Below are 18,498 nucleotides of genomic sequence, written 5' to 3' on the forward strand. Positions count from 1 at the left end.
CTGCTGATGTAAATGTCAGTAAGCATATAATACCAGGGTTTCATTTTGCGAGTCACAATGCATAGAATTCAGCCTGAAAGCTCCCTAGACTACAGACCTCATTATAGATGAATAGACTGGGGTATAATGTTCCAGAGGTTTTGTTTCAGTTGAAATACGGTTATCACAGTGAATGATGCTGTTGACAATGAGATTTTTATAGCTCCTCTTAACCAAAGAACTATTATGGCTTCCAGTGCCACCGCTGCTGTTTCACTTTTAAGTTAGTATAATCTTATAGCGTGGCAGCTTCTGCGAGTGTCGAGGGAGTCCTATAGATAATGTCTTGTTTTTATGCAGAGTTCTCTGTCCTATGAAACTTGCCCCCCTCTCTTTCTCTCACCTTCAACAGATGTAATTAACTCCTGCGGAAATGCAGTTTTTATGGAATCATAGAGCTGTAAAGGGACCAAGTGCCCACAGAATTCAACTTCACGCCCAAGGGCAAAACAATCCACCACCCAAACCCCCCATATTTATGCTGCCCAACAATGGTTGTAACTCTTTTTTTTATAATATTTTTTATTAAAACTTTTACATAGAAAAAAGAAAGAAAAATACAAAACTACAAAGATAAAAAGAAAAACAAATAAAAACAATTCCATTTTCATAGTATTTCTTACATTTGCTTATTTCCCAGACTTCCCCACAGCTCCCCTCACTGTGTTCCAATTCAAATATTTAATCAGCAAATCCCTTCCCTCTATCTTATCTTAATCTTTATCTTAATAGATTAAACCTTTAATTCTTCGTCTTTTGACCTTCGAATTTTCCATACTCCTTCGCCACAATATTACTAAAAACCCCTTAACCTCAATCCAACATCATTCTAACATTCATTAATTTTGCAATATTTCTGTAAATAGTCTTTAAATTTCTTCCAATCTTCTTCCACCAACTCTTCTCCCTGGTCTCGGATTCTGCCAGTCATTTCTGCTAATTCCATATAGTCCATCACTTTCATCTGCCATTCTTCCAGAGTGGGTAGTTCTTGTGTCTTCCAATACTTCGCGATGAGTATTCTTGCTGCTGTTGTGGCATACATAAAGAAAGTTCTATCCTTCTTTTGCACCTGTTGGCCGACCATGCCCAGGAGAAAGGCAATGGTTGTAACTCTTGTGCATAGAACCTATCATCCTCTCTCATTTTCTGCTAGGAGAGGAGGGTTTAATTACACAACCATTCTCATTGCACACCTAACAATGGCTTTGTCCCCCCAAGACCTAATTTGCCTTTTACGCAACTATTTGGAAAGGGAAAATAGTTCACAGAAAGATGGAGATCAAATCATGTGCAGGGCCATTGCTATTTTGATGTGGTGGCAAAGTTCAGAGGGAGGCCTGGCTTGAAACAACAAGGTCAGTAATAAACAGTGCTGTTTTTCTAGGGGAAAAGGGTTCCAGAACTCACCCTCGTTCTCTTGGAATGGCAATGGCACCCACCTGAGAGGTTCTGAAACTGAGTCCCGGCAAGTTCCAGCTGAAAAAAAGCCCTGGTAATAAGAGTAACTGAGCATAGCAACGTAACAGAGCAGGAAACATCATAACATTGAAGCCAGCGGTTTATTTATTAACCACATCTCTGTGAAATAGAAAAACTTTAACTACTGAAAAGGCAGATTACATGGATCTGGCAGTTTCTCAGACAAGAGTTATACACTGTGAGCCACCACCAAGAAGACTCTTTTCCTAGTAAATGACAGCTTTGCTTCTGACAATGGATGAATCCATAACAGAGCCTTTGAAGGTGAGGGTGTTCCCTCAAATATCCCAGACCTGGGCTATTTACAGCTATAAAAGGTGAGGTCATTACTTTGAATTTAACCCAGAAACTAATTGGAAGTTGTTAGTGTTTTCACATAGGTGGCAAAATGTGCTTTCTGCACACAGTCTATAACAAAATCTAGCAAATGCCAGGCGGTCTCATACAAAGTACATTCAAATAACAAAGTGAAGATGTCACTATACCCTAGAGTGGCAAGTTCATTGTTTTCCAGATAAGGTGTAATTGACCTACTAGCCAGCCCAAGCTGTTGGAAAGCACTCCTAGTCATATATACTACCTGGGATCCAGGAACTACGTTGGGTCCAGCCTAATCCTAAATATGGGTGTTGGAGAGGCATATCCGTAACCTCCTAGTTAGCCTTGCTTTCCGCTAGATACAATTCTGCATAATTTGGGTTGAGCTTAAGTTGGTTCACTCTCAGCCAGTATATTAGTGACGTCAGAATGGCATTTAGAGACCTTACATCTATGCATCAATCCGATGAAATGGAGAAACAAAGCTGAGTGGTGAGAGCATGGTCTGAGCGTTGAGTCAGCCAATGGTCTGACTCAAAATAAGGCAGCTTTGTGTGTTCCTCTTAATCCAACCTGTTGGAACTTTCCTGCCAGTAGGAGAAGAGATACAGCAAAGCATTGTAACCAAATTTCTGCAGCAGATTTGGAAGGATACCATGATCAATGGTACCAAGAGCTGCTGAGAGGTCTAGGAAAATAGACATGGCTGTACTCCACCTGTGTCTCTTTCAGAGGCGAGCATCCACCAGCTTTAAAGCAGTTTTGGTGCTAAAACCTAGTCAGAAGTCAGGTTGAAAGGGTTGATAAGCTGCTAGATAACAGGTCTTATTTCAAAGTGAATAAAAGCAAAACGCTCTGAGGCTGATTTCCTCATACTGGTTTGATAGGCCTTCGATTTAATGTTTGGGTTATAGTGCTGGTTAACACAAGCTTCACCAATGTTTGCTTTGCATGCGTTGCAAAAACAAAGTAGTTCTGAGCAAGCTACCGTATTTTTCACCCTATGGGACGCACTTTTTCCCCTCCAAAAATGAAGGGGGAATTTTTCCTTTATTCCCCCCCCCCCCCAAAAAAAAGTAGGTGCGTCCTATGGGACGGAGTGTCCTATGGGACGAAAAATACGGTATTTCATGAAAATGGATCATAAGAAACTGAATTTAAATGTTTACATTTTTTTGCATTGGTTTCTAAATTTGCTGGTGACAAAAAGGTCGCGATTTTAGCGGCCTTCTTTTGGATTGTACTGAATTTCAGAAGTGTTGACAAAGATTCTTCCCAGAAATGTTCCATGGAGCAAGTAAGACTGAAATGTTACATAGCTGACATTCAAAGGGGTGGTTCTTCTGCATTTCACTCAACAATCCTTTTACCAAGATTTTGAAGGAAATGGAAGCTAAGGAGAACAAAATTCCGTGATGGATCATTACTGAGATGTTGGTCATAGCAACCGCTACAGAGTACATGGCACCTGTAGCATGGGGATGGCTATGAGAGACATAGGCACCAGTCAGGAGAGAAATTCATGGGAGAATTATTAAATGACAGGAAGCACTGAACAGATGCAAAAGCCTTAGGAATCAAGAGCGAGAAAGAAGACAGAATCGAACCTGGTGTGTGGGCTGAATCTGAAATAGGTTTGTTGGAGAAGGGGGTTCAGAGAGTGCTTTTCAACAGCCGGTCTTCCCTGCTAGAAAGAACAGAATCAACAGTCACTTGTAATTTCTTGAACATTATAAAGAGAAAAGTTGGCAATAAAAAAAAATGAGGGTGGTGGGCAAAAAGACAACTGGTGGCATCTACATGTTACCACATCACTTGTTTACTTAATGTTATGCTCCAGGGGGTGACTTTGGGTCCCAGTTACAGAAGATATAAGCTTCCACCAAAGTCCTCACCAGCGAGCACAGAGTTGCAGATGCAGCCCAATCCATACAAACTAAGCTTGGGCACAGTGAATCAGTCTGTGTCTCAAGGTCTTTTACCTGTGGGGTGTTCAGCTGAAGCTCCGAGGACACCATACCTGGTGTCAAGTAAGGATCAGGCATAATACTTTTGTTAGTGGGGGCAATTGTCGTCGTTGTTGTTGTTGTTACTTTCTATACTGCCCTTCACTTGAAAATCACAGTATGGTTTACAATATAAAAACACAAAAATACATAACACAGTAACAAGTAAAAACAATATCACACACTTAAACTTTAAAAGGTCACAGATTGTTTAATTGCTTCCACCTATGGCGCTGGGGTCTAAACCACTGAGCCTTGGGCTTGCTGATCGGAAGGTTGGCAGTTTGAATCCTGCCACGGGGTGAGCTCCCGTTGCTCAGTCCCAGCTCCTGCCCACCTAGCAGTTCAAAAGCATGTTAAAGTGCAAGTAGATTAATAGGTACCGCTCTGGCGGGAAGGTAAACAGCGTTTCCGTGCGCTGCTCTGGTTTGCCAGAAGCGGCTTAGTCATGCTGGCCACATGACCCGGAAGCTGTATGCCGGCTCCCTTGGCCAATAAAGCAAGATGAGCGCCACAACCCCAGAGTCCTCACGACTGGACCTAATGGTCAGGGGTCCCTTTACCTTTACCTTTATAGGTCCTTTGCCCCATACCATTTTTCATTTACTAAGTTTATTATATGTTTCAGGGCCATTGGGAGGGTATGTTCCAAATTATTGGGGATAATAGGTGGTTGTGGTTGCAATTTGAATGCTTCATGTTTGGCTATTACTAATGAAGCCATCTTGAATGCTAGATTTTATTAGCGGATAAGTGAGATATACAGTGGTAACTCAGGATGCGAACGGGATCCGTTCCGGAGCCCTGTTCGCACCCCAAAGCGAACGTAAACTGTGTCCGCACATCTGTGCGTGCGTGGGTCACATTTCAGCGCGTCTGCACGTGTGTGTGATGTTATTTTGACGGTTTGTACATGCGCGTGCAGCAAAACCTGGAAGTAACGAGCTCTGCTACTTCCGGGTCGCCGCGGAGCGCAACCCGAATTTGCCTAACCCGAAGCGTATTCATCCCGAGGTATGACTGTAAACGGATCTTTAAATAAAAACACCTTGATAAAGGGCTGAAGAGCAAGCCAGAGTGTCAGGATTGAACGACAAGCCAGGAGGCAGGATCAGGGCATGAACCAGAGGACAGGACCAAAGGAGACAGGAGCACAGCACATGTCAGTGAAGGCCTCCATACTCAAGCAAGACTTAGATGACACATGAAGCCCTTAGAGTCTTTCCTGCCCAGGAACAGTCAACAGCCAGCCTAGATAAAGTCATTCTAGTGCCAGAAGGTTCTTCACTCAGAAGGCTGCCTCTTGCAATTCATTGATGCTGCACAGAGATCCAGCAGAAAGATACACATATAAAGGCCAGTGGAGTCTCAGAACTATTTTCCATGTGCTGCGCCAGGGATAACTCTCATGTGACAATATGTAACAGGACCCAGAATGTTGAAGACGAGAGCAGCAGCCGTTCTAGAGATCTGCTGTTGTGGAAAGCATTGATGGAAAGCTTCACCTGTAACCCTGGACATTCTTTGTCATATAATATGTTCCCTTATATGAGTTCATCCTGGGGAGCCAGAATACAATGCATTTAAATCTGAAAGTGACAACAGACCTGCTGGAATACCTGGGGCATAGCATTAGTTCCAAGTCATTTCTTTTTTTAATGAGACTTTAAAAATTCTTACTTTTTTTCTAGGAATTACATAAACTGATGACGAAACTCAATTTACCGTATTTTTCGCTCTGTAAGACGCACCGGACCACAAGACGCACCTAGTTTTTGGAGGAGGAAAACAAGAAAAAAAAATATTCTGAATCTCAGAAGCCAGAACAGCAAGAGGGATCACGGCGCAGTGAAAGCAGCAATCCCTCTTGCTGTTCTGGCTTCTGTGATAGCTGTGCAGACTGCATTTGCTCCATAAGACGCACACACATTTCCCCTTACTTTTTAGGAGAGAAAAAGTGAGTCTTATAGAGCAAAAAATACGGTACCCTTGTGTTTGTCTTGAGTATGTGAGGATTCCTGGGTTAATAAAGTTCTACCATCCACTCAGTTACCATACTCCAGGTGGGCAGTTTCATGTAATTATAGAACAGTAGAGTTGGAAGGGATGGAATTGCTCACCTGGAGTATGGTAACTGATTACTACGCAGGAATCTCAACCAGATCATACATGACAGATGGCCATGCAGCCTCTGCTTAAAAACCTCCAAGGAGGGAGAGTCCATCACCTTCAGAGGGGGTCCGTTCCACTGTTGAGCAGCTCTCACTGTCAAAAAGTTTTTCCTGATGTTTAGTCGGAATTTTCTTTCTTGTAACTTGAATCCATGGGTTCGAGTCCTAGGACTCTGGAGCAGGAGAAAGCAAGCTTGCTCCATCTTCCGTGTGACAGCCATTTAGATATTTGGACACAACTATTTCATGTGTGGTCTGTCCAAGGCAGAATAGAAGGTTGAATAAAGCAGAGATGGAGAGAGTCGAATGGCAGTTTTGAACAGCCAAGATTTTAATAGAGCAGGGATGCGGGAACACAAAGGAAGTTGGTGGTTTTAAACAACAGCAGAGGTTTGTATAAAGCTGGGATGGAGAGAAACAGAGGAGGGAAATGGTTGTGCAGTCCTCTCCTTGAATTGGATTGCCTTCTTTTTTATGTGAGCTCTGCTTTATTGATGTACAAAGTTGTACTCTACAACCTGTTACGGTAGGTAAATCATCCTGATTTATAGAGGATAGTGCTCAGGATAGTGCTCCTCAACTTGAACACAAAACACAACACTGCAACAGGCGCACAAGCAACTCCTAGCAGCTTGAGATGTGAAGAGTGCATCAGGTGAAAATTTTTTGACTGCACTGCTCAGCCCTTACACGAGTTCCATAGACGAAATCTGCCATTTTTAGTTTTTATATCAAACCTGAAGCAATCTGTACCTGAGTAGACTCTGGGTGCAAAAGAACCCTGTAGACCCTCATTTCCATTGCTGTCCTCCAGCTGTGCTGGCAGTAAGATACAGTGGTACCTCAGGTTAAGAACTTAATTTGTTCTGGAGGTCTGTTTTTAACCTGAGGTACCACTTTAGTAAATGGGGCCTTCTGCTGCTGCCGCGCGATTTCTGTTCTCATCCAGAAGCAAAGTTCATAACCCGAGGTACTATTTCTGGGTTAGCAGAGTCTGTAACCTGAAGCGTCTGTAACCCGAGGTACCACTGTACAGCAACAAGTTTTTTTAAATAAGGCTTTTCTGGAACTTCAAGGAACAAGCATGTGATGTTTTCTGTCACTACCTATTGGAGTGCACTATTAGATATCCAAGTGATCTGTGTTGTAGTCAGTGGCGTAGCGTGGGGGGTGCAGGGGGGGCCGGCCGCACCGGGCGCAACATCTGGGGGTTGGGGTTAGGGGGCGCAAATCCACGGGTTAGGGGGTGCAAATTACTTGCCTTGCCCCGGGTGCTGACAACCCACGCTACGCCACTGGTTGTAGTATTTCGGTTACAGTGTACCAAACCCCCCTGTATACCCACAGGGACACAGCAAGACTAGAGATGTGACAGAAAGGAGAGCTATGGCGGTCTATGTAGATCCAAATCCGGAGACCTGACAGCACAGAACTACAGAAAAGGGGCCTTTGGGGTGGGAGAAAGGAACATGGCAGGTATTGCCGCTGCATAAAATTCCTTACCAGTTAGAGGAAGGCCCTCCTGTTTCTTTGGACTCCAGAGAGCCGAAGAAGAAACACTGGGCAGTCCATGTTGCCACGCTAGACAATTTTACACTAAAGGTAAAGGGACCCCTGACCATTAGGTCCAGTCGCGGACTACTCTGGGGTTGCAGCGCTCATCTCGTTTTACTAGCCGAAGGAGCCGGTGTTTGTCCGCAGACAGTTTTTCTAGGTCATGTGGCCAGCAGGAATAAGCCGCTTCTGGCGAACCAGAGCAGCGCACGGAAACGCCGTTTACCTTCCCGCCAGAGTGGTACCTGTTTATCTACTTGCACTTTGACGTGCTTTTGAACTGCTAGGTTGGCAGGAGCAGGGACTGAGCAACGGGAGCTCACCCCGTCGCGGGGATTCGAACCGCCGACCTTCTGATCGGCAAGTCCTAGGCTCTGTGGTTCCCAACAAATAAGTCAGGACAGTTTGGAGAGGAGTTCTAATTATCAAATAACTATTTCAAGTATTCCTAGACTTAGTCTCTCTTCCCCCTCTCTTCCTGGCGCTACCTTGACACCAGGTGAGCAGATCTGCCAGAGTCTGTCAAAACTATCACAGCTGGAGCTAAGCACTTAAAAGAGGCCTCCACTGCGCCTACAGCCATGCCTTTTTGCTTGCTAAGAGAGTGGTTGCAGCTTATGCCTCACATGTCTATGGCTTCAGACAGATGACCAGACCTTCATAGCTTCAGCAAGTTGATGTCCTCATGTGCATTCAGACCATATGCTAGCTCTTTACATGTAATATGTGTGTCTTCTCTGTCCTGGTTGAAATAATGACATCTAATTGGATATAACACCGAGAGACTGGCTCAGGCTTGTCCTTGAGCATAAACAGAGTGCAGAAACAAGAATATATCAGCTACATTAAGTACCCAGATTACCTTGGGGTACATTTTACCACACTTTAATGTTCATATATTGTTCTGGAATAGTGTGGGGAAGAAAATAATATATATATATTGTATACACCACCCGCTTTCTTTGTGCCCTAAACGTAAGTGAATATTGCTCCCATTTATATGAACTTGTGATGACTTGTTTTTTTAGAGGCTCCCGTGTCCTTTCAAATGAAGACTTCAATATGTTGTGTGCAGGAGCACTTAACCATATGATTTTTTTCTTCTTCTGATAAAAAATTGTAAATAAAAGCTGCACCCTGTTACTGTTCTGATTGTGCCTTTCCAATCTTCTTCAATAGATCTACAGTTACAGGTGGGACCTGCAACAAAATGTTGCAGTATACCCTCACCTTCTAACAGGAGTGATCAGCCACTCAACCACCCATGCCATTTTCTAGGATCCTCTGTTTTGTTCCCCCCATTTTCCTCTTCTAAATGAAATTCAAAAATCCGTGGCTACTGAGCATGCTCAGTCCTTTCTGGGCTGTTTTTACTCCTGTGGTTTTCCATAATGTTCTGTATTTCTGCGTATCTCGTGATTCACCGGAGCACGCTGATATTGTCCTCTCGTTTCTCAGTGACCCCATTTGGGCTACAGCCCTGTCGGCATTTGCTACCTGAGTTTGCTGTCAGAGCGAATGATAAATGTGAGTGTGATATAATGCAATAGCCCAAATCAGCTGAAATTAGAAATTATTCATATATAATACTAAAGCTTTGCCGTTCACCGTGGCAACCATAAAGCGAGCTCCCCGTGCCTCTATTTTAAGGGCTTTCCTAGCGTTTATTATAAATGTACAGTTGTTACCCATCTGTTGTTTACCGCTTCATCCATGTGCATGAGTATTTAGCAGGATGTACAAGAGTGTGTCCTTAGCTGCAGATGTATGTGCCTATTTCTCTCTCTCTCTCTCTCTCTCTCTCTCACACACACACACACACACACACACATTTTCATGTTTTAGCTGTCATAGCGTGCATATAAAGTAAACTCCCGATCAGATAAGCAGTCGGGTTGGTGGGGTGGAAGATGAGATTGCATTTGATTATGAGCCTGGCAGCAGATGTTCTACACAAATCCAGCTCGCTGCATCCAGTCAGTTTCCATGGTGATGGAATCCGTAATTGTTGAGCCTAGGCTCTCTCCCTCCTCTTTCGCCTGCAAGGTGGGAGCTGGGAATGAATCTGAACCCTCCCTAGACAATTCCTCAGCCCTAAAAATATAGCAGGAAGGGCTAATGGGGCGAGGGATATACGGAGAGAAAAGGCACTGTTATTTTCCCCGCGAAAGACGCTGGAAGCAAGTCTATCCTCCTAGGAAATATGTCCTCTGAAGATGCTAAATAAATGGGCAGGAGTTTCCCTGGAAAAAAGCAGGCACGCTGATTGGCTGCCGTTTGCGAGGTGCTTGCCAATCAGAGCACAACTGGGCTTCAGCCCTCTAAACATAAGCAAAGCTACATGCTTATTCTTTTTGACTTGAGCTGTGCGCCAAGCCAAGGTGTGCAGAAAGGGGCTCTGTTTTCCTATGGCGAACTGAAAACGGATCTCATTAAACAGCTTCATCAGAGGCCATCTGCTGCTCGAGAATATTGCTCCTTCCGCAGAAAAAGCCTTAAGTCATTCTCTTGCTGTAGCACCAAAGGGAAATTGGTTGCCGTGCATGATGGAGCCACTGGATTTCTGTAAGTGAGCATCTTTGAATTATTTAACCTGCTTCTTCAGCTTGAGGAGCAGTGAGGATTAGTACCAGAAGCTGGCAAGCTTTATTGAGGATTTTATTTTTAAATGGAACATGACTGCACTTTGTTTAATGGCTCCAAATATGCAAACATAAAATAAATGTAGCTGTTACCACTGCCTTGATTTGCCTCGTTGCTCGTGATTAGTGATATGTATGGTTTTTAAATTCCATCAGTTCCAAAGATTTTACAAATGTACACAAGTTAATATTTCATTCCAAACTACATGAAATTAAGATGGGGGTAGGGAAGAAGCTGCCACGGTGTGATTTCTAATGTTTGCATCATTAAGGCATGCAGGTTTTACTATGGCTGGTTTTTGGTTGCTTGCTTTTAAAGTTCATTCTGTTAACTATATTTGCTGATTTCTGTTCTCAGCATTCCATTCTCTTTCTAACTACTTTTTAAAAAATTGGAATTTGGAATTCAGATTAAAAATAGTAATTCTAGCCCTAATAGATATATTACACGTTTCTACACTGGACAGGTCAGCACAGTGGAAATTCAGAGAATTTTTTGGTTTTGACTTCTTTGGGTTGGATACTGGATTATAACACTCCTTGCCTTGTCAGCTTAGCCTCCTAAAGCAGATACTCTCAGAAGCCCCATATGACAAGTGTGTGTGTGTAAAAATCTGTTGAGTTCCACCCAGGAACGACTCTGTTTGCATTCAGCCAAAACAATGTTCTTGGTCTCTTTTTAACCTTTCAAACACCACAGAGTCAGTAAGAGCATGAAACTGAGAAATTGTATGAGTCAGGAAAAGTTTATGTTTCACTTTTCAGACTCCCATCAAGATAGAGACTTTGGGATCCTCAGTGAAGACATCAGATAAAGAAATCTTTGTGAACCATGTAGTTTCTAGATATTGGATTCTTAGTGTTGAGATGTGTTGAGCTTTTGGCTCTAAAATTAAGCATATGTAAGTTGCCATACTCTGAATCTTTTAAGTCCTCCTTAATTGTTCTTAATGCACTTTTGGGGGGTCCTTATATTTTCTGTGTAGATATATGAGCTGTTTGAATGGAGTCTGATCACTGATGAGCTGTTGAATATTTACATGAAGTCTTTTACTCCACTGAGGTTCTTTGTATACGAAAGTGAAATAGGAGCTGTAATAGAGATGGTGCACATTAACGTGTTCATAAATGTTCCCCAGTGAATTTTTTAGGAGATTGGTAGTGTTTGTTATGCCGTTGACCAATATTTATTAAATTTGCTAGTAAATTCCAGGTGTTCTTCATTCAGGTTTTATCCAGCTGTTAGGCGATGCATTGTAATTTAATGGGAGCAAGTCATTTTGTGGTTATTGGGAAAATCAAGATGATCCAACTCTGATGGAAATGATGGAAATTCTAGCCTTGAACTGAGATGTTGTTTGTTCAATACATTTATTTATCAGAACCCTTTCCACTGAATATTCTATTACAAAGAGTATTTTTGAGTAGAGTCACAACACAACTTTGGACTCCTAGTGGTGAGATGTATAAGGAAGCTTTTGAGTGGCATTTGTTACTGCTACATTATGTTTGGATAGTGGGGAACACAGCCCTCAGAACTGTAAAATAAAGTGCTGCTCTCAAGCATTGACTTTCTACCTCTTGCCGTTCATCCTTGAAATAAATCTATTTCATAGTGCAAAAACATCCTTTCAGTTCTTGCTAACACTTTGGGGATGTAATTCAAACAGAATATAAATCTGTCAGCTTCAATTACTATTGATGACTAAATACTGTTTGACTGCTAGAATCCGAGCATCTCGCATAACCTTGTTTGAAGGGATTTGTTTACTTCTCCCTCTCTCTGCATTAGCAGCTGAACAGAAAAGAGATTGAGGGGGCAGGCTTTTAACTGCTAAGCTTTGGGTGGGGGATTCTGACGATCTTGCTGGTTTTCAGCCATGGCAATGGCAGAGTTAGAAGAATCAGCACTGCAGTTTGAGCCACCTATAAATTAGGGTTTGGGGCTGAATGCTTTATTTGCTGCCAGTCCAGGACTGTTGTGTATTAGACTTCAGCTTCACCAACTACAAGCCTTTGAGCAAGCCGACTGACTCCTGCAACTGTGAAAGCTTGGGGAAAGCAATTGGGATACACTATAGTCCTTGTGTTTGTGTGTGTATGTGTGTGTGCACGCGTGCGCAATTTCAAAGTGTCTTTCATTGGCCTGCATTGTTGTGGAAATCAATTTACTTGATGGACTAACCCCTTCAAAATTTAAGACCGGATTCAAACAGAGATTCATATGGATTCTAGTTTTACTTCAGAAACCCCCATAGTTTTACTTCAGAAACCCCATGTTAGTTTTATCTTCCCTGAAGCAAAATGGTCAGTAAAGGCACACACAGTACAGCGTGGAAGGTAGGGCACAGTAGATGTCTTCCAACTGTTGTCGTGACTCAGCCAACTGCAACCTCTGTACGTTTCTTTCCTTAAGCCATTTATTTATCTCTTCTCTATTTTGACTAGTTCTTATAAAGACTTTTTTCATACATAAAATTCTAAAACGCTCATTTCCTTAGCAAGAAAGGCTTATAGGTGCGGGGCAATGCTCTGAATGTCATTCAAGCAATTTGTCTGTGACATGGATTTCTTTTAAAAGTGTGATTGCTGGTCAATGGCACAAAGTCTGTATGCCTGTTTAGTATCCTACACTCCTTGCATGTCATGGTTGCTCTCTTAGAGTTGTGTGGTATCATTCTGAGAGTGTAGGTAGCTTCTATTCATGCACGGTCTAAGTCTTCTTATATTTATTGTGTGTAAGCATCTCTTCCTGGCTCATGCTTTCACCTTTCACCATGCCAATTTCTGAGAGTCTTGCTGCTTCTTTAACTTTTAATATTTAGATAAACAGGAATGGGTTTTTCAATTGGGTTTACGTACATGAGATTAGATGGATTTGGGGGAAGGACAAGATGAATTTTGTTGTACCCAATTTTCTCCTAGGAATCAATCTTTTTCTACTGCAGTGATAACATGATCTTATTCTCAGGACATTCCTTCATGTCAAAGAAATTCTTGATGTTATACTATGAACCAAATGGTTGATGTACTACTGTGAAATAAGAAAATCTCACTGACCTTGGTAAATTCTGCCATATATCTTCTCTGTGAGAAGCTGGGATATGTATTCAGCCGACAAACTGAGTAATATAATTGGCTGAAGGGTGTAAACCCCATGCACACAGGATAATGTTCATTAATGAAAGATACTTAGCTGCCAGGTTCATCACTGAAAGTTCACATTGACTGATAGGCTTTAGATTACTTATGATGGATTCACTCTTACATTTTGGGGAGGAAATAATTATATCATCTGCCACTCTAGACTTTTACATAACTACATGTTGCTAGCTACTTTGTTTTTCCCCTTCCATTTTCTTACTGGGGTCTTAGATGGATGGGCCCCAAGATTATGCAGTTCAAAGCTTATTTGCCCAGGGCAATGACATCTGCGATTAAGGCACATGCCCACCACAAAGGTCACCAGAAGGGTTTTTGAGTTATAGAATGCCACAAGCATAGAGCATGACTGAAATAATTGCCTTGCACTGGATAACTAGTTCCCTAAAGAAGTGAGATAAGCTACTTGTCCCCAGAGATTGTTAGTGGTCTGACCAGCCCCAAACACAGCAAATCCTGAATTTTATTTATTGAATATGAAATGTGCCTCCAAAGGATCTCCAAAATTTCAGCAGCTTCTGAACACAACCAAGGACCACCCAATATTTCATTCCATCTCACAACTGTTGAAAATTTGTATGTTCATTCTCAAGAGTTATACCTTGTCTTTTAATCGAATGGTTTTCAAGGCGGCTAGCATCAGCTTGCAGTGGCACAGAACATGAATACTGTACATAGAGTCCCCTGGCCAATGGATGGGGTTATAGTGAGAATCCCTTCAGTTCTGAACTCCCAGGGCAAATGGCAGTTGGGGGGGGGATGTTCTTTTTGGCAGCTGCTCCTGCTGTTGGTATCCGTCTGTCTCTGGAGATAATGGAAGAGTTCACCTGCAGGGGTGAAGTCAAACCACTGGAGAGTTACAGCGCCTGCTGTGGCTGTAGAGACTGATGTGGGAGAGACATGTTTTGTTCCAGGTGAGGCAGATGAAGGCGTCCATGTGTATTCCTTCTCTTTCCACTCCTCTGAGCAGTCCTTCCTCCTCTGGTCACTCCTGTGGATACATGACCTGTCTGTCTCCAGGCATGGCAACCCTTTGCTTGCTTCATGAAGCATGCTCCTGCCACTGAAAATAGCAGTTCCAAGTTGCCTTCTCTGGATAACACCTAGTACTGTAAAGCACAATGCATGACATCGCATCATTATGTTCTGAGTTTTCATGCCCCCCAAGCAGCAGCCAATAAAGTTGAGTGATAGACTACAGTCCACAAAAGCTCTATGCCATTTTAATTAGTCTTTAAGGTGCAGTAAGACTGCTCCCCCCCCCCCCCTGCAACTGACTGACAACACACAATGGTTTAGTTTTTTGTTTTTTAAAAAATAATGTTACTGTACTGGGATCTTGATTTTAATTAGCAGTGATGTGTTTTTGATTTAAGTCTAGGGCCACCCTCATGTTTTAGAGGAAGGTAAATGGATGGGTCCCAGGGCTTGAGTCGAAGGCAATTGTTGCAGTAACTTTACTGACATCAAGCAGGTCTGAGTCTGGTCAGTGCGTAGATGGGAGACCATGTGAGAATCCTGTGTTAGAATCATAGAATCATAGAGTTGGAAGAGACCACAAGGGCCATCGAGTCCAACCCCCTGCCAAGCAGGAAACACCATCAGAGCACTCCTGACATATGGTTGTGAAGCCTCTGCTTAAAGACCCCCAAAGAAGGAGACTCCACCACACTCCTTGGCAACAAATTCCACTGTCGAACAGCTCTTACTGTCAGGAAGTTCTTCCTAATGTTTAGGTGGAATCTTCCTTCTTGTAGTTTGGATCCATTGCTCCGTGTCCGCTTCTCTGGAGCAGCAGAAAACAACCTTTCTCCCTCCTCTAGGTGACATCCTTTTATATATTTGAACATGGCTATCATATCACCCCTTAACCTCCTCTTCTCCAGGCTAAACATGCCCAGCTCCCTTAGCCGTTCCTCATAAGGCATCGTTTCCAGGCCTTTGACCATTTTGGTTGCCCTCCTCTGGACACGTTCCAGTTTGTCAGTGTCCTTCTTGTACTGTGGTGCCCAGAACTGGACACAGTACTCCAGGTGAGGTCTGACTTGACTTACATGACAGAAGGATCTAAATGTAATAAATGCTTGCTTGCTTGGCATAAGGAAGAAATCTTTCAACCCGCTACTCCCACTTAGAAAAAAAGGAAATGAGTGGCCCCTTTAGTGGCAGGAACATTCTTACTGTGACATTTCCAGGTGTAGGCTCAATGAATTCAGGTGTATTTTCAGATCACGCCTTAAGTCACCCAAGTGATAAATACAGCCTCAGAAGCATTACTTCGTTTCCCAGATTTACAAAACTTGGCATTCTGCTTACCTGTTAGTGTTGGGCGTTGAATGTGGATAACAAAAACCACTTTGCCGTCTTCATTTTTATTAAGCCAAACATGAATTTACAGTTAGTGTATGTAAGGTAGATTTTACTGGGAAATAGAAGATCCCTTTTATGTCCAGTGTTGTTGTTTTTTAAATTGAAATGTAGCCGCAAACTCTTCTTCCCATCCATCTAATCTTTCCGTTTCCTTCTGCAATACATGTGGATAGAAACTGATAACACTAAATTAAGATGAAGTAGGTGAGAGCAAGGTAGATGGGACCATGGAAGTACTCTGATTATGCCAGCGCTTACTTTTGTTCTGTGATTTCCCCCACCCCCCCAAGAGTGTTAATATGAAAACTTTCTACACTCCGCTGAAGTTTCATGAACAATAAGAACTGTCAGCCGTGACAGTTTTTACAGCCCCACAATTGTTCCTGCATTGTCTTGGCATTCTGTGTAGCATGCAAAGTAGAAATTTCTTTTGGCAGCTGCTCAGGAATAGTCTAGTCACAAAGAGTCACTATTACCTCTGTGCTGTTGTCACAGGTAGAATGCAGACTCCAGGAGCACATTGTAACTGTGACATTATCAGGATTTTTGCCTTTAATGCGCTCGATTCTACCCATTTCTGGTGGCTGCTTAACATAGAATCATAGAATCATAGAGTTGGAAGAGACCACAAGGGCCATCGAGTCCAACCCCCTGCCAAGCAGGAAACACCATCAGAGCACTCCTGACATATGGTTGTCAAGCCTCTGCTTAAAGACCTCCAAAGAAGGAGACTCCACCACACTCCTTGGCAGCAAATTCCACTGTCAAACAGCTCTTACTGTCAGGAAGTTCTTCCTAATGTTTAGGTGGAATCTTCTTTCTTGTAGTTTGGATCCATTGCTCCATGTCCGCTTCTCTGGAGCAGCAGAAAACAACCTTTCTCCCTCCTCCATGTGACATCCTTTTATATGTGTGAACATGGCTATCATATCACCCCTTAACCTCCTCTTCTCCAGGCTAAATATGCCCAGCTCCCTTAGCCGTTCCTCATAAGGCATCGTTTCCAGGCCTTTGACCATTTTGGTTGCCCTCCTCTGGACACGTTCCAGTTTGTCAGTGTCCTTCTTGAACTGTGGTGCCCAGAACTGGACACAGTACTCCAGGTGAGGTCTGACCAGAGCAGAATACAGTGGCACTATTACTTCCCTTGATCTAGATGCTATACTCCTATTGATGCGGCCCAGAATTGCATAAAAGAGCATCAGCAGAAGATCGCCTCCTCTGAAGTGTGGCTATCATCCCAGATCCTACATGAGAAGGGTTAGATGCATTCAAAGTTTAGATGCATTTCCCAAGTTTACTACAATGGGAAAGAAATGAGAGAGAGAAGATGCTGACCCCCCCTTTCACGACAACAGCTTGTGTGAGTGACTAAATTGCTTCTTAACACCTGCTTAATCTTTCTCAAGACAGGATTATCACTTGAGGGTTATTGAAAGTGATTTGCTGGGTTGTGGAAGCAAATCATGGTGGAAGGTGATTGCAAAGCTTTTCTGTCCTCCTTTTCCTCCAAGATTGGTCAAAACCCCATTTTGCCTGCATAGATCTTGCATTCTGACTTCATGAGCACAGCTAGCACAGCAACAGTATAGAAATTTGCACAACAGATTGAGGTTGAATCCTGACAAGATTGAGGTTGAATCCTGACAAGAAGAAGTACTGTTTTTGGGGGACAGGGGGCGGGCAGGTGTGGGGGATTCCCTGGTCCTGAATGGGGTAACTGTGCCCCTGAAGCACCAGGTGCGCAGCCTGGGAGTCATTTTGGACTCACGGCTGTCCATGGAGGCGCAAGTTAATTCTGTGTCCAGGGCGGCTGTCTACCAGCTCCATCTGGTACGTAGGCTGAGACCCTACCTGCCTGCGGACTGTCTTGCCAGAGTGGTGCATGCTCTAGTTATCTCCTGCTTGGACTACTGCAACGCACTCTATGTGGGGCTACCTTTGAAGGTGACCCGGAAACTGCAATTAATCCAGAATGTGGCAGCCAGACTGGTGACGGGGAGTGGCCGCCGGAACCACATAACACCGGTTCTGAGAGATCTGCATTGGCTCCCAGTACGTTTCCGAGCACAATTCAAAGTGTTGGTGCTGACCTTTAAAGCCCTAAACAGCCTCAGTCCTGTATACCTGAAGGAGCGTCTCCACCCCCATCGTTCAGCCCGGACTCTGAGGTCCAGCTCCGAGGGCCTTCTGGCGGTTCCCTCATTGCAAGAAGTGAGGCTACAAGGAACCAGGCAGGGGGCCTTCTCAGTAGTGGCGCCCACCCTGTGGAACACCCTCCCACCACATGTCAAAGTGATAAACAACATCCATTGAGCTGAAGAAGACATCTTAAGGCAGCCCTGTTCAGGGACGTTTTTAATATTTAACGCTGTACTGTTTTTAACACTTGATTGGGAGCCGCCCAGAGTGGCTGGGGAAACTCAGCCAGATGTGCAGGGTATAAATAATAAATTATTATTATTATTATTATTATTATTATTATTATTATTATAACTTAATCCCACTGCAGAGTTTGCAGTGTGGCCTTAATACGAATCCAGTAATTGTTTTACTGAAATAAACCCTACTGTGTAGAAAATACATGCTCGGCAATACAAGAGGGAACTTTGAGCTTGCGAATCTTTCCCCGCTGCATGTAGTGTAGAATCTATAATGTTGAACTTGTGTAAATGTTTGCGAATAGTCCTTGTTCGGCCCCTCACGGTGTGTAGAGCCTGCTTAGGGAGTAGGTTCACATTACGGGTTCTACAC

At 43.3% G+C, this 18,498-nt stretch overlaps 2 protein-coding genes across 12 annotated transcripts in view; both read left to right on the forward strand.

The window, feature by feature from the left end:
* LOC310661335 (uncharacterized protein) overlaps positions 1–18,498 on the forward strand; it is a gene marked incomplete at its 3' end in the record, with an annotated part of 330,664 nt that overhangs the window by 287,974 nt on the left and 24,192 nt on the right. The window lies entirely within an intron of this gene.
* Positions 1–18,498, forward strand: part of ELMO1 (engulfment and cell motility 1) — a 314,930-nt gene that overhangs the window by 222,092 nt on the left and 74,340 nt on the right. Inside the window, exon 1 of one of the 11 annotated variants that reach the window (XM_083407044.1) lies at positions 9,077–9,097. The exons of 9 other annotated variants lie outside the window; for them this stretch is intronic. In XM_083407044.1, coding sequence (XP_083263170.1) covers positions 9,089–9,097 — 9 coding nt within the window. In that variant the 5' untranslated portion in view covers positions 9,077–9,088. Of the gene's footprint in view, positions 1–9,076; positions 9,098–9,626; positions 10,136–18,498 lie in introns of those variants that run through there. One more of the 11 variants, XM_083407045.1, reaches the window with a different exon arrangement.

The sequence above is a fragment of the Podarcis tiliguerta genome (genome assembly GCF_965153285.1).
Source record: "Podarcis tiliguerta genome assembly, chromosome: 12".
Lineage (NCBI taxonomy): Eukaryota > Metazoa > Chordata > Lepidosauria > Squamata > Lacertidae > Podarcis > Podarcis tiliguerta.